Source organism: Vicugna pacos, chromosome 16, assembly GCF_048564905.1.
Source record: "Vicugna pacos chromosome 16, VicPac4, whole genome shotgun sequence".
In the NCBI taxonomy this organism is placed as follows: Eukaryota; Metazoa; Chordata; class Mammalia; order Artiodactyla; family Camelidae; genus Vicugna; species Vicugna pacos.
In genome coordinates, this window is record NC_133002.1 from 710566 (window position 1) to 726184 (window position 15619).

The following is a 15619-nucleotide window of genomic DNA, read 5'->3' on the forward strand; positions in this document are numbered from 1 at the left end:
ATCATTATCTGACTAATGTTCAGCAACTGCTGCAGGAGGCTGAGACACGCCCCTTCCAACCTTCCCCTCTCCGTGTCCGTCTCTGTCCCGCCACCCTGCCTCCTCTGGGGTACAGATTGGAATCTCACCCCTTTCATGGGCACAAAAGCCAACGCAAATCCGATCGCAGCAGCATCGATAAACTTATTCCCTCCCCACGGGGCGCCTCCTAAGGACCCCTTCTCTCTCTCTCTCTCTCTTTGAACCACTTGTTTCATTCTTTGAAAGTGATTTCTTTGTCCCAAGCATGTGCAGTGCTTCCCCTCCCTCTGCTCCCGCCCTGCGTGGCGCTTTGGCCGCTCCCGGAGCCAGGCCGTGGGAGAGGCGGCCATTCTTCAGCCTCCCGGGACAAAGCGAGGGTTCCCTTGGCAACGGGAACCGTGTGGAGGTTCGAGACGGGGTATCCCTCCACCCCCACCCCACCCCGGTCTCTTTCAACTCGGGAGCTCACCCCTGCTCTCATGGAGGCGTCTCTAACCAGGGTAGGGAAACCACAGTTCTGAGTGTCATCGGTAATTGGCGTTTGGAGACGATCGCTTTTGCGGGCAACAGGCAGGAAAACGTGGGCAGAGTGGGCGAGTGAGCTCGGGCGCGCGCTGGGGAGCAGCCCAGGCCGGCCGGAGGGAAAGCTGGTTTCGTTTCCGCACACAGGCAAGTCTTAATCCGAAGCAGTTTGGGGCTGTCAAGTGTTACCTTTATCTTTTGCCAGGTGGGAGAATGGAGAAGCATGGCAGGAGAGAAGCCACAGGAGGCAAGGTTTTGCCTTGTTTTCTGGTTTCTCCCTTATCCTTGGCTTTCGCGTATATAAATAGGAGGAGATCAGGAATTGCTTGTTCCCGTATTAATGTCAACTCTTGCTCAATATTTCTGCCAGTGGACTTGGGTACTGGTGCTGTTTCTCTCTCTTCCCTGTTCATTGCTTTTGGAGTTTGTTGTTGTGATGATGGAGAAGAAGGGTTTGTAAAGATTTCTGAAGTACAGAGTGAACTTTTCTGGTAGGAGGTCACCTCTGTGCCGTTGAGCCCGGACTGGGATCGGTTGGGACTGACTGACATGTCTGACACTCTGCTGATCCTGCAGGTTGTGCAGGTATTTGAACCCAGGTTGGTCCAGAAGACCTCAGATGTGCCTTTGGCTGATGGAGGGAATGTCTGTTACTGACTGGCTTAGTAGTAATCAAGAGTTTCTACCACCATGTGGAAGTTTATTATTGAAGTCTGGGCCCGGTAAGGGAAACTGGGAAAAATAATTCAGCTCTTTTGTTCGATCCTAGGACTTCAGAGTAAGTGAAATCTGTGCTGAAAGCTTCTGGAGAGGGACCCTCCAGCTTAATTTCCCTGAAAGCAGCAGAGTTGTGTGTAAGTAATGGGAGAAAGAGGAAACCACTTCCAGTAAACTCTTTGAGGACAGGGACTCGACTACACCGTTTCTAACCAATTACAGGGCCAGGCACATTTTGGTACCCAATCAATGTTTGTTGGTTTGAATTGATTCTTGAAGGATCCTTTACCACATGTTGCATGAAGCGTGGAGCTAGGATCAGTCTTGTGATCAGGAGACTTAGGCTCTGGGCTGGGATGTGGCCTTAAGTAATGATGGGGCTCTGGCCAAGCTATTTCAGGTCTCTGGCCCTCCATCCATCAGGTGGCAGGGTTCGGTGAGAAGAGTGTTTCTCTAGCGAAATATGCTGCCCTCAAACTTGGGGACAAGAGGATTTGGGGATGGGGGTGGGTGATGGGTGCAGTCTGGTCAGAAACAGCCCTTCCGGAGAAGGATGATGCAGACAGTGGAGGAGGTGGAAAGGAAGAGGACAGGAGATTGGAAGCTGGAAAGCTCTGGACCCTAGGTGACCTCTGACATTTAGAGTCATAAGATTAATGTTTCCCAATTTTGCACCACCTCTCCTGTATTGGGTACTTTCTAAGGTTGAGACAAAGTGATACCTTGATTTTTTCCTGACAGAGGCAAGCAAACTATCCTTCCAACGAAGGGACTGGGTGGTGGTAGATTTGAACCACTGCCCTCAGTGTGCTGAGCAACTGATTCTAAGCCAGTTACACTCTGTTGCTTCATTCCAATGTATTCTTTCATTTATTCAACAATCAACAGATGGTGATTGAAAGCCTGTGAGGTCAGGCGCCATTTTTCAAGGAACAAGACAAATGTTTTACCCTCATAATGCAAGAGAAAACAAGAAGGGGAAAAAAGATAAATATGATTATGACCTAGTGTGTTAGGTGCAACAGGGAACAGTAAAGCAATGCAAGGAGACAGAGAGTGATGGATAGAATGGTCAGAAAAGTTTTCTTTAAGGGGGTGACATTTAGGTTGAGGCATCAATTAAATGAGAGAATGAGCCATTCAGATGCTGAGAAAATAGCATTCCAAGCTGGAGAACCATTAAGTCCAAAGATCTCAATGTGGGGGTCTGCTTGATGATTTTAGGCAAAGCAAAATGCCTGGGGCTGGAAGAGAGTAAGTGAAGCAGACAGGAAAGGTCAGAAGGGTGGGATGAGATAGCACAGATCACAGGAGGCTCAAAGCCATGGTGCGGACTATACCATTCTGCTCATTTAATTGGAACAACTTTATTCTATCTAAAATATGAGGGGAAGTCATTGGACAGATTCTGTATGGAAGTGATTCTATCTGATCACTCCAGCAACTGTGTAGAGAATAGTGTACCGGAGGCAACATCTACAGAATGGTTAGTTAGAGGGAAAGGAAGGGAACCCTATGTGGGATGGACCTGGCTTTGGATCCTGACCCTAGCATATAACTTGGGCAAGTTATTTAACATCCCTGATCTCTGTTTATTCATATATTAAAGACGGGTCCTATTACCTCCTTTGGTGAGTTGTGAAGGTGAAGGAAGGGTGTGTATGTGCTCTCATGGCAGATGCTCAAAATGGTAGCCATTGTTGTCAACACGGATTCTGCAGCCTTTGCGCTGTTGGCACCAAGAAAACTAAAGATGTCAGGTACATGGCTGGTGTCACATGTCACCCTCTTTAAGGCACACACCCTTGGGGAGGAGTGAGAGGTGGGAAAGGAAGTGGGGAGGTGTCTGGTTAAGGTCAGGGCTGCATTGAGAGAAGAGGGAAACAGGCTCTTTTTTTCCTGTGTAATATTCTTTCCCCATAGGCTGAATCCATCTTGTTCCCTGTTTTTGTAAATAACCTGTTATCAACATGCAGCCTTACTTGTCCATTTACGTGCTGACTGTCCTGCTTTAGCATCAGGAGAGCAGAGCTGAGTGGTGCAGCAAAGCTCGCAGGACCTACAAAGGCTGAACTGTTTACTGACTGACTCTACAAGTTTGCTGATCCCTATTCCACACCACTTGGCTCCCTTAATTAGAATGGCTTTATTGTATTTAGCTTAGGTATCACCAACTAGGAACAGGATCCCCTCTCCAAGTCTCCAAAACAGCAAAACTGAGAGATTCTCTTGGGGAGGGTGTGGTCCTGGTGGAATAACACAGCAGGGCCCTCAGGCCGCTGGGAGCCAGCAGGGGAACACTGGTCACGTGGGGAGGGCAGAAAAGAGAAAAGATAAGGACTCTGTCCAAAGGGACAGGGATGGGGAGAAAGGGAATACTAAGTCCTTACCCTTAGCTATTTCAGGCCCCAGTGACAGCCATCTGAAACTGTGAGAAGGAAACTCAAAGGCTCAGGAAACAGGCAGATGCAGCAGCTTTATTTGACCATCTTGGTTTGAGTGCACACTGTGAATGAGGTATATCTAGGAGACTCTGTCATGGAGCATCCAGACCCCAGGGCCCATCACCTTATCCCCCCCGCCAGGTGACCATTGGCAGCACACTGAGGAACAATGCCCGCTTATTCTCAGACACCACAGCTCAGGTTCTCAAAGGCCTACCTTCAGGCTCCTCTTCCCTCTCTCAGGACTTTAGGAGTGTGCAGGGCCTATGGTGTCTTCCCAGGAACCATTTCTTGACTCTCAGGAAGGCCACAGATTGGCTTCACTCTCTTTAATCTCCAAGTTCCCACTGATACACTTAAGTCTTCCTCAGACTGTACTGGCTATAAACCTAGTGATGCAATCGATCCCAACTCATGATTATTTTGCCTACTTCAAGGTTTTACTCTTGTGTTGGAGGGTACATTTATAGGCGTAAACTTACTGGTCAGAAAGCAATGGCAGCTTCACTTGATTGGGTCTGTGGAATCCAAGCTTGAGCTTCATTCCTAGGTGTTCCTCTAGACTCCCAGTTTCAGACTTCAGCATGTTGCCATGAGCAGTGGAAACTGGGTCACACAGTTTTTCAACTCCAGGTAATATAAATACAGTACCATGTATTTTTTGGCACTCTTAACTTTCCAACCAGCCTACATGGAGAATACCCCAGCTTTTTGGAATGCTAAATAATTCACCAGACCCATCGGCCATAGTGTTTCAGAGCTCAGTAGGCTCCTTCCACTGATCCAATGAACAGATGTGCTAATTTTTCACTTGCTCGAAGAGCTTCAGCCATCCGAACACTATGGACTTGGGGGTTGGATCAGCTGTACAGAGTCCTAACACCTTCACTGATTTCCAGACCAAGCAACTCCCCTTGCTATACCCCAGGGGTTATCGTGCCTAATTCCTAGAAGCAGATCAATAACTTGTGAGATCCAGCAGCATGACGGCTCAGTTCCAACATGGGCTTGCCCTCTGCACCCAAGACCATCTAAAAAGAAAGAAAACTTCCTAAGGCTCAATCAACTCTTCCTTTCCCTCTGTCTTCTTTCACGCAGGTACTTAGACGAGGTCAGAAATGGTTAATGAAACTATAACAAAAAACTAGCAAATCCAGAACCCTGGTGGCTGGTGGTAGAGCTTAGTAGCCTTTGTTAAGTCACTGGGGACTCCAGGCAAAGCATCTGGAACTAGAATAGCTCCTACCTTCTTGGCACTTCCCATCAAAATGAGGAACCACTGAGATGAATTCAGCAAGCCTGTCCAAGGGGGTAGAGACGGACAACTAAACAGCATGTGGAAAGGAAGGGAATGTTATAGAAGGAGCCCTTGCTAAAAATAAATGATTTTTTACAAGTGAGGTTAGCTTTACAGAGACTTAAAGTTACGAACACAGCATACATTTTCCCCCCTAAAATAAAAGCTTTGAGAAAATTTGATCTGCCTCACCTAAAAAGATGCAGCAGACAAGGAAAGTATCTGTGAAAGCTTTGAAAATTGTGAGCGTATTTCAAATACAATAATCATCAGGAATGTTTAATGCTATCGGAAGTCAGTTGATGTGGCATAACTTCATTTAAATCAGTGTAGGCATGTGTGTCACCCCATTAAAAAGACTCCCTAGCACTCTTATTTGTGGAAAATATCTGCCGCCATCTAGGAGCAGTCTAGGCAAAAGAAGAAGGAGAAGAAGAATTAAAAGAAGTATCAGAAGAAGAAGAAGAAATGGGCCAATTTCACGGCATTTCTGTCTAGTTTGACAGTTTTCCTGGCTCCCCAGTGAAAGCAAGCCTTCATTTTGTATTTAACCTATAGCCGGAAAAATGATCATCAGTGCTAAGTATGGCATTCTGTGTTACGTTTAGTTGGGATTGGACCCAGCTGATTGACTGAACCAACTAGGATGGTGCCCTTTGCATCACCCTTTAAGATCCAATGACCTAATACTCATAAATCAGAACTGGGCATCTATCACACAGCCCTGCCCTGTCTCTAGTTCACTCTTTCTTTCAGCGTATCACAGTTGGGCTGAACAGATGGTGCTTCTGCAGGTTCTCAACATTTCTTCAGTAGCTCTTAAAGTAAGTGTGAGAGTCCGAGCATTGTCTTTGTCCAGCTAGCGTTTATTTGCTGGATGTAATTTTGTTCCCGTTTTATATGATGTTGACAAGTGGTAACTGCCGGGTGTTTCTGTGCCATGTGATTAAAGCTAGTAGTGCATGAGAGCATCCTTCGGAGTGAGTTCTCTCTAGCCCCCCTCTGTCCAAGACACACACATTAATAATCCTTCAGCACCAGTAGTTACTGTTTTTCTTAAACATTGTCAGTCTCTGCCGTCTGAAGAAAAGCTTTCACGTTTGGGATTTGGGTTGTATTTTTGTTGATTGTACAGAAAGGCAGAAGGGCCAGGGGAAGTGGGGGCCTGTCGACTTCTCTGCGTGTTGTCAGTGCCGGGATGATAATGGGAAGAGAATTTTAAAATTATCGGTTAGAAACTGGGGACCGGTGGGGAGGAGTAATTAGAGGATTTGGCCAGAGGAGAGGGGGGCGGAGCCGAGAGCAGGACAGGGAGATGGAAGGGGTGGGCCATCTGGTGTTAATCTCCTGCTGTGTGTTTGCAGGGCAAAATAGCCAGGGCACTTTGTCAAGGTACAGTCTGCTCTTGCAGACACAGATGGAGCAAGAGGGAGATTAATACATGTGGTTCTAACCACCTTTCATATCTTTACAGCTAAACATTATTTATAGAAATCAATTAGTCCTCTGTCTCTGCAATTTTATTATGAGGCTCTGTCCAAGTTTCTGGCAAGCTCTTTAAGAGGATGATTGATGGTAAACTTTCAGAATGAATAAAAAATGAACCCTCCCCTAGGAATTGGTTTAGTGGAGAGAAGGGTAAATGATAAAAAATTACGAACTCTGCAAGTCACCAGGAAACACTAATGTAGGATCAGTGTGGTCCTTGTTATACTATTTTTCCTAGCAGCTCTTTTCTTTTCTTTTCCTTTCCTTTCCTTTCTTTTCTTTTTTTCTCTACTTCCTGTCTTCCTTCTTTTCTCTCTGTCTCCCTATGCCTCTCCTCTCCCCTCTCTCTCTTTCTCTCTCTCCCTTTTTGCACAAACACTCAGCTGCCTGTTTGCTATGGAAACTTTAGGAGCACTTGATGCCTACAACTGAACTTGTGGGAAAGCAAAGGTTTATTCATTTGCCAAGCTAGTAAATGCCACTTTGATTACTGATGCTTATGCAAGATAAAGAAGCCCAGGAACAAATGGAACACAGCTCTCATGTTTTGTCTTCTGGAAACTTTTATAAGAGATGGGAGCTGCTGATTGGCCTCTGTTAAATGAGTCTAGGAGCCAAGTAATAACAAATATAAAATCCCACTGCACAGGGAGGAGGGTGTAGCTTAAGTGGTAGAGTGCATGCTTAGCATACACAAGGTCCTGGGTTCAATCCCCAGTACTTCCTCTAAAAGTAAAAAAATAAGTAAATCTAACTATCCCTCACCCCCAAAATTAATTAATTAAATTTAAAAAATAAAAATAAATTTAAAAAAATCCCACTGCAGTGAGTTCCACAGAAAATGCATATTGATTTATTCTGAAATTCTAGTTTTGGTAGTCTGCTACCAAAGCTCACATCCCCAGGTTTAGAAATGAAATAATTATGATACCTTGGATGTGAGGAAGGAATGATCAAACAAAACAAAGTTCTAAACCCTGGAAAGGCTAGGAGGCAGGGCCAGATGGCAGAGAGGTCCTAACTCCTAGAATCTTGAGATGTGAGATTGTTCTGTCTTGTTAAGATATTTTGAGAAGATATGAGGGTTCCTGTGACATGTAAGAACTGAGACATTAGTGTTGGCAAAGGGCAAATGGAATGAGAGGGGATTTGTTTGCCATTTGGGGGACTATAAAGGATGCTGGGAAATTTTAGGAGAGTTTCCCTGCCTCAGTTTCTATCTCTGTAAAATGGGAATGATACTAGCATTCACCTCAGAAGTTTGCTGTGTGGACAAAATGAGACCAACCATTATAGTGCTTGACATAGTGTGACCACAACAAATTCTCCTGTGGTGGCATTGCCAGGGTTAAGAGGACTCAGAACAACTTTTCTCATTTTCTTTAGGTTTGGTGTTCAGTGTAGAACTGGTTCCTGATTGTTAACTGCAAAGTGTATCTGAGGAGGCCCTACTAAGTGCCTTCAGGGAAGGCATTCTATATCTTTCTTTTGTGTCCTACTCTGTGTTACTTGGTATGGACCTTTGTACACAGTAGGTGCTAAATAAATACTTTCTGGCTTTCAATTTTTTATGTGTAGATGAGATTTTCCACTTAATTTGAGCTGCTAATGTAAATGTACACAGGCTCTATATAAATACAGTTTAATAATATGTGAATATCTAATTGTCAAATATTCAATAATTTCCCACATCACACAGAACGTCTTCCAGTTTCCAATTTGATGAAATCACCTAACACAGTATCTGACACCTTAATATGTGCTAGTACACATTTCTGAAATGTTGAATGAATGCATAAAACCTACCTAAGAGGACAAAAAGAGAAATAAGCAAGGGAAGGGTTTTGAATTAAAATGTTACTGACTTTTCTTTTAGATTTCAATAGGAAAAAAATGGTATGAACTGAATTAGAAAAGTAATTTCTTGCAAGCTATAGAAAATGTGTCTTCCTAACTTAAAATGATTAGGAGTTCTCAAAATTCATGAGTCCAGTGGGCAACCATGCTTGCAAACCGCAGGATCCAGGAAGCCACCCTGGATTGTGTAGCAGACACTGTTCAGCAGCGTCACTGGCCGGCTTCTATCATTATTTTCATCCTAATTCCACTGAAGAATCAAAGTCCCAGGAGAGACGCTAATTGGCCTAACTAGTGTCACGTGTCCACCCCAGCCCCAAGGGTAGGGTGGAGGTCTTATTTACAATCCCATCAAGTGTACATAAAATGAGGAGAGGCCACTCTCAGGGTGCTGCAACCAAACAAAAAAGGAACAGATAGCAGAAGATAAATGTTCACATTATAAACTTGCTAATATAGAGAGACAGTAAATATGCATGTGTATATGTGGCTGCCATAATAAAGTATCGAGAGCGCTTGACTTCAACAATGGGCATTTTATTGTCTCAGAGTTCTTGAGGCTAGAAGCTCAAAGTCAAGGTGCTAAAGGAGTTGGCCCCTTCTGCGGGCTTTGAGCGAAGGATCTGTTCCAGGCCTCTCTCCTTGGCTTGCGGATGGCTTCTTCTCCCTGTGTCTCCACGTTGTCTTCCCTCTGCACATGTCTGTATCCAAATTTCTCTTATAAGGACACCATCATATTGGATTAGGGCCTACCCTAGTGACCTCTTTTTAATTTAATTACCTCTTTAAAGACCCTATCTGCAAATACAGTTACATTCTGAAATACTGGAGGATAGAGGGTTAGGACTTCAACAGATGAGTTTGGTTGAGGGTGGCGGGCCTGTGGCACAATTTAGCCCATAACGACACGCTATAAACACACTAATTTATTGAATCGATCAAATGAGTAGAACTGTCAATGGACAAATACCCATTGTGTCTATAGTATTTTTGAGTGAAAATGGAGTAATCATTCAGCAAACTCTGCCGAGATCTTTGATGTTCCAAATTTGCCGGTTGAGCTAATCAGAACAGAGATACAGGTTTTCTTCCCCCCATTATTTCTCTGTGAAAGACATATTTGATCTTTAGCTATAGAGTTGCTACTGGAGACTTCTGAGATACCATACATATTTCTTTGGGAAAGAATGAAAAGCAGCAATAATAAAACTTAGCTTTCTAATATTGAAAATAAATTAAAATAAAAACATATTTGAAGCTTGAAAAATGAGAAGTAGGGGCCATTTTATATCTGAGATGCCAGTTTTGCCACTTAAAAATTTCTGAAGCTTTTCTAAGAGCAGAGCCAAGCAGAAATGACTCAATATTACCTCCACTGCACATACAGATATTCTCTTTGACTCTGGCCACTGTTTAGACCTGACACTGTCCAGCTTTAAGCAATGCACGAAATAAATAATATTCATGCAGTGATGCAGAAAGCCCTGGCTGGATCCAGGGCTATTTAACTTGTGTCCTAAAACTCCCAGCTCTCTGAGTTTATGGGCCTGTGATTCACATTTTCTCAGTATGACTCTTCCGTGGTCTTCTTCCACTTCTTCCATGACCAATGTCCACTTTTGCTAGACCTCATCCCCCGTACCTGTGTCTCCTTGGAAAGATGTACTCCACTGACCAAGGAACTTTAGTTTGCTAAAGGGAAAGTTTGCTCCTGAAACTTCAGAGACATTTTGTACTGTTTCCATCTTTGTAGGGGTGAGATTGCAGTGTTGTCCCATGAGGTCCAGGCACTGATGGGACTTTGTCCAGCCAGTTTTGCCTAACAGCAAAATTCTCCTTCATTTCTAATGCCTTTGAATACTAATCCACTGGACCTAGAAGGAAAGCTCATGAAGTAAACAAGATGCGTGATTGAAGCCACCAACTCCCATCTCTGAAGAAGAAGCCATCTAGAAATTTAAAACAGCTCTTGTTTATTTTCTATAGTCAGCATATAGACATGATGTGATGTGCTTTGTGGGGTGTATGTATGTTAGTGTTTATACACATAATCACAGAATTTCGATAAATCTTTATCAACAGTAGCTGACTTGTCTTTGGTGTAAAAAGAATTAGTATTTGCCTGTGTATATCAAACAGTAGAAATTTGTACTCTAAGGCCTCTCACAATCTGTCCCACTGGCATCTCTTTATTCCTCTCTGCTATGACCACACCCCATTCACCATGGTCCTCCATCCTTCTGCATCTTTGCATCTGGCGCTCCCTCTGCCTGGGAAGACCTCCACCTTGCCTCAGCCCTTTCTAAATCCTGATAACTTCTGGCCATGTTTTGCATCTCAGCCCAAACAGTAGATCCTCTAGGAATCCTTCCCTACCTACTTCCCTGATTCTAAGTCTCAGTCAAAGGACCCTTCCCAGCATCCCATAGTACCCTGTCCATCTACACTGTGTCTGTCTTCATGGTGTCTCATAATCCATTGTTAGTTTGTCTATTTCTACCCAAACTGTGAGCTCCTTAAGGGAGAGGATGTGATATATATATAAAACTTCTTTGTCTCTAGCCCCTAGCATGGTACCTGGTGCACAATAAATGTTTGATGATTAGATGAATGAGTGAATGAACAAATTAATGAGCTGAATTTTTTAAAAATGAATAATTGGAGACACAGATTTCTTTTCTTTAAAAAAAATGTTTCTGTGGGGGAAGTAATTAATTTTATTTATTTGTTTTTAATGGAAGTACTGGGAATTGAACCCAGGACCTCGTGCATGCTGAGCAGGCACTCTACCAGTGAGCTATATCCTCCACCCCTAACACAGCTTAATATCAACAATATAGAAGTTCTGAAAGCCTCTTTATTTGAAAGTAGTATCAAAGTCCCTTCAATATGGATGAATGACCCCCAGTTTCCAAGCTGAAGATGATCTGTGACCCCCAAATTCTTGGGGCCTTATATTACAAAGTTCAGCCCATTTCTCAGGATAACACATCAGTGTATTTCTCAGTAGAAATCTGTCCTGTCAGTTGAAAATACTCAGTGGTGGTAGCTGCTGCATAAGCCACAGTGGAAAATAAAATCCAGTATGGACTGCCAAAATTATAGCCTGCTTAAGAAGAAATGGTAATATACATAACATGTTCATTATTATGGTGTAGTGAAAAGTACACTGGACTTGGAGCCAAAAGGCGTAAGTTTAAGCCTGGTCCTCACTGTTTGCTAGTTGGGTGGCACTGAGTGAACTTAGTTAATGTTTCAGAGCCCACCTAACTTGAATTTTGTGCAATGAAATATGGGGTTCACGCAAATTGCCTTAGGAACTTTAAATTCTGGGTCAATATGATGGAATAAAAATGTGTATTGCTTGAGTACCTACTATGTGCCTTTTGTTCTTTAAAGATGAGTTAAACTCAAAAATGCAGATTTCCCCCAAAGCCACACAGGATCTGTTTCTTTCTATTCCATTGCATATGATCATTGTCAAATTCATGGCTTGACAATTACAATTTTTTTTTTAGAAAATATTTCAAAATTACCTAGAGAGTGTGTTCCATGACATTACCATTGCTGTTATATAAACTGTTACTTTGTATTATATAGACCACTATTGTATAAAGCAGTGTGTAGACCTCTCACAATTATAAGCAGGATTCTATTTGGATAAGATAGGGTGTTTCCTGTGTCACGTCTCCTTGTCAAGTGAAGTAGATTTGCCAGAAAGATACAAATGCGTGTTGTCTGGGTAATATGTTCTACATCCCCAAACTTTTCAGAGTCCTAGTGGAATCTGTAAAATGCCCGTGCCAGCAGTCAGCACCACACACCCTCTGGTTGCCTCTGAATCAGCTGTGTGGGACGCTTGGCGTCATATAGCCCAAACATTCAGACGCTGGACTCATTTTTTTAATTTTCATATGGGTATTTGGCACTTAAAGAAACAGCCAACTTCAGCTTGGAACACAGCATCCAAGGGTTGTTTAAACATGGGATTAGTCTGGGCTTTCTCAGGGGAAATGTTCTTTTTAGCATGGCTTTCGGGAACAGTGATCTGATCCTGTTTATGAACAGCACTGTCAGTATCGTTGATAACAACAAGAGTTCTTTCTCCTCTGTTGTAATCAGGCCAGTCCATCCTTTTCCCATCCGTTACCCTCATTCAGGCCCTGTTACCTGATTCCTATTTCTACTCTGGAAGCCACCTCACCCTTTCCCTGCCTCTACCTTCCACATGTCAATCTGCCTAGCACACCCTCAGCATCACTTCAGTGCAGTCTGCTCTACTGAAAAGCTTGCAGAGCCTCCCCCTCACCTACACAGTTGTTCAAATGCATTAGGCTTTTTGGAATCTGATGCCTACTGTGGAGGGGAAAAGCCTAAGAAAAGAAATTGGGTGGTCTTTGTTCTAGTTCCGGTTACACCACAGTGGAGCTGTGTGACCTTGGAGGAGTTGCTTTCCCTCTCAAGTTCTCTTGAGTTAGACATGAAGTGATTGGACAAGATCAAAGATGCCAGATGAGTGGCATTCGGGCACCATTCGCTTCCTACCGTGCCCTTGGAATTCTTGGCTTTTTCCCACTGAGCACTAATGAGCTTCAGAATCATCTGTGCCTCAACTCCAGCAGAGTCCAGTTGACCCTTGAGATCAACCCCCTTTGATCTCAGGGGAGGGTACAGTTCAGTGGTAGAGTGTGTGCTTAGCATGCGCGAGGTCCTGGGTTTAATCCCCAGTACCTTCATTAAATAAGTAAACAAACTTAATTACTGCCCCCCACCCCTCTTCCCCCTAGAAAAACACCTTTGATCTCCCTAAATGTGACCATCTCTGAGATTGCTTCCGGCTTTAACTTTCCGCAGTTCTGCAGTCTTCTTTCAGTCTTACTTGCCTACTGCTCCCAGTGCAAAGCCCACACTGTGCCCAACAGCGTTTTGAACATTTCCTCCGAATACATTTGAAACATTTGAGGCCACTGGAATGCGCCTTCACTGCAGTCTTCAGTCCAGATCCTACTCATCCTGCAGACCTTGGGTGAGCTCCACCTTCCCATGAAACCTTCACTAGTGACCCCAGCGGGAAGTGACCATCCACCCCTGAATCCCCATAGTAGTCTTTCTTTCATTTATAAGCAAATATTGAGGACAAAATCTGTGCCACCTCTCTAACCTTCTTGACTGCTGTGTTTAATGATATTTGTGTGGCTTTCTCAGCCCTCTACTAGACTATAAACTCCTGGAATTTAAAAACTGTGTTTAAATTCTAGTTCTTCCTGTTAGTTTCTGTGAGTCCATACACAAGTCATTGGATCACTCTAATTTTGGGGCAGCCTTTACTGCGTACTAGTGCAGTGTTTGGTACATCCTAGAAAATCAAAACCATTTGTTTGGCAGAAAGAACAAAGGGAAAAACAGACATACAGAGAAAAGTTTACTAAGACCTACCAAATGAGCTTAATGTGAGGTTTAAATGAGAATATACACACTATACACATATGAATATATACATACGCATATATACTATATATATGAATATACACACATATGTATACTATACATGTATATGTGAATATATATGCTTGTATATGTAAAACTCTGAAAACCTTGGCTCACATGTAAAAAACATGTAATAAAAGCATGTAATTTATCACCATCAATAATATTAGAGAAAATGTTTGCTAAGTGCCAGTCTACGCCTAATATGGACGCTGGCATGCTGTGGTAAAACAGTGCAGGCTTTGGGACCCAACTAAACCTGTGTTCTTAGCCCAGCCCTTTCACTTTTGGTGATGTTGGGTGAGTTACCTGACTCGTCTGTCCCTTCATTTTTTTACATTAGGATAAACTACAGTGTGGTGCAATAACAAATCCAAAATTTCTCATTAATTTAACATAAAAGTGTCTCATTCATGCTATGTATCCATCTCAGGGGAGCAGGAGGCTCTGCTCCACACAGTCACTCAGGGATCCAGGGGGATGGAGGCTTTCCCACCTTGCAGCTGCGCCATCTGGGACAGATGGAATTCCCAGTGCTGTAGCAGGGCAACAGATTGGAAGTTCTCACATCAGCAATTAATGCCCAACACAGAAGTGACCTGTGTGACTTCTAATCACAGACCCAACCTCAGTGGGCCTGGGAATTGCAACCTTCCATGGACTCAGAAGAAGTGAACCAGACCTTGATGGCCATTAGAAATGTCCGGTGAGAAGAATAATGCCTACTTGGTAGGACTCCTGAGAGAATTTAACGTAATAACCTCGCCAGGCGTATAGGACAGGCCTTCAGTAACTGTTGATGCCTTTTCCTCTTTTCCTCCTGATGAACTGGAACAAGATGTACATCTGTTGTTATTTCTTTTCCATTTCAAGTTCATGTCTTTGCACATAAGCTCAAGAAATACGTTTGACTGAGTAACTTTAATAAGAAATTTGCAGTTCTTTTTCATAGACTACCTTAAATTCACAGGAAATGTATTTGTGGTTGTAGAGTGATAGGCAATTGTAAGACAGATTTAACATTTTGGATAATGGTTGTATCTAGAATATCCATAGGCATCAAAAGCACTTGCTTTGGGGTTTTCTGGTTTGGTTTGATTTTTCTGGTTTTTTTTTCACCAACACTTTTAGATTTCACACAACTTGTTTATAAGCCTTTATTTCAATGTTATTATAAAGCATCTTGTCAGCTTGATGGTATTGGTTTCATACAGGGACACTTTCCTGCTTCTTTCTAACAATATCCAGGCTTGGTTCAGGTATCCTCCTCCTCACCACCTTGCAGCCAGGTCCCTGGGGCAAGCTGATCCAACCCCAGCTCCAGAGGAGGGCCTGAGTGATTCATAGATATTCCCTTTGTCCAGATTGGCTTAGGAAGGACGTCTTGCCCCAATCTGCCCCGTGAAACAAGAAAGGAAGTGTGGTTGGTGGCTTGTGGGGAAGCTTTTCTCACCCTTGAGGGGGAGAGAGAGAGGGAGTGAGATGCTGCCTCTTTCTCCTATGGTTGGACTGGATGGGATTCTGGAACCACAGTCCACCAACCCAAGGATGAGTTCGAGGCTGAGGTCCAGAGAGCAGAGCAATGCAGAGATGAATCATTAGCCTCAGAGTGTGTGCTCTCTGTTTTGTGAGATGATAAACTGCTTATTTTTAAAGCTTATTTGAGTTAATGTTTTCTATTATTTCCATTTGAAAATATCCTAATGGAAGCTAATACCATTATGTATGAAGATTTACTCCTTCATTAAACAAACAAATAAGAGCCCACTGGGTTGTGTGTCTGGGA

General features: G+C 43.3%; 1 protein-coding gene across 13 annotated transcripts in view; it reads left to right on the forward strand.

Moving 5' to 3' along the window:
• The first annotated feature begins 433 nt into the window (after window positions 1–433).
• The window catches only part of ANKFN1 (ankyrin repeat and fibronectin type III domain containing 1), a 288349-nt gene continuing 273163 nt past the window's right edge, over window positions 434–15619 (forward strand). For 5 of the 13 annotated variants that reach the window (XM_072940138.1, XM_072940140.1, XM_072940139.1 and 2 more), the window contains exons 1-2: window positions 452–690; window positions 1313–1397. Coding sequence is in view for 2 of the 13 variants with exons in the window: in XM_072940137.1 (XP_072796238.1) it covers window positions 501–521 (21 nt within the window). In the remaining 11 variants the exon portion in view is untranslated. Of the gene's footprint in view, window positions 691–1312; window positions 1398–15619 lie in introns of those variants that run through there. The other 8 variants (XM_072940137.1, XM_072940153.1, XM_072940147.1 and 5 more) reach the window with 6 other exon arrangements.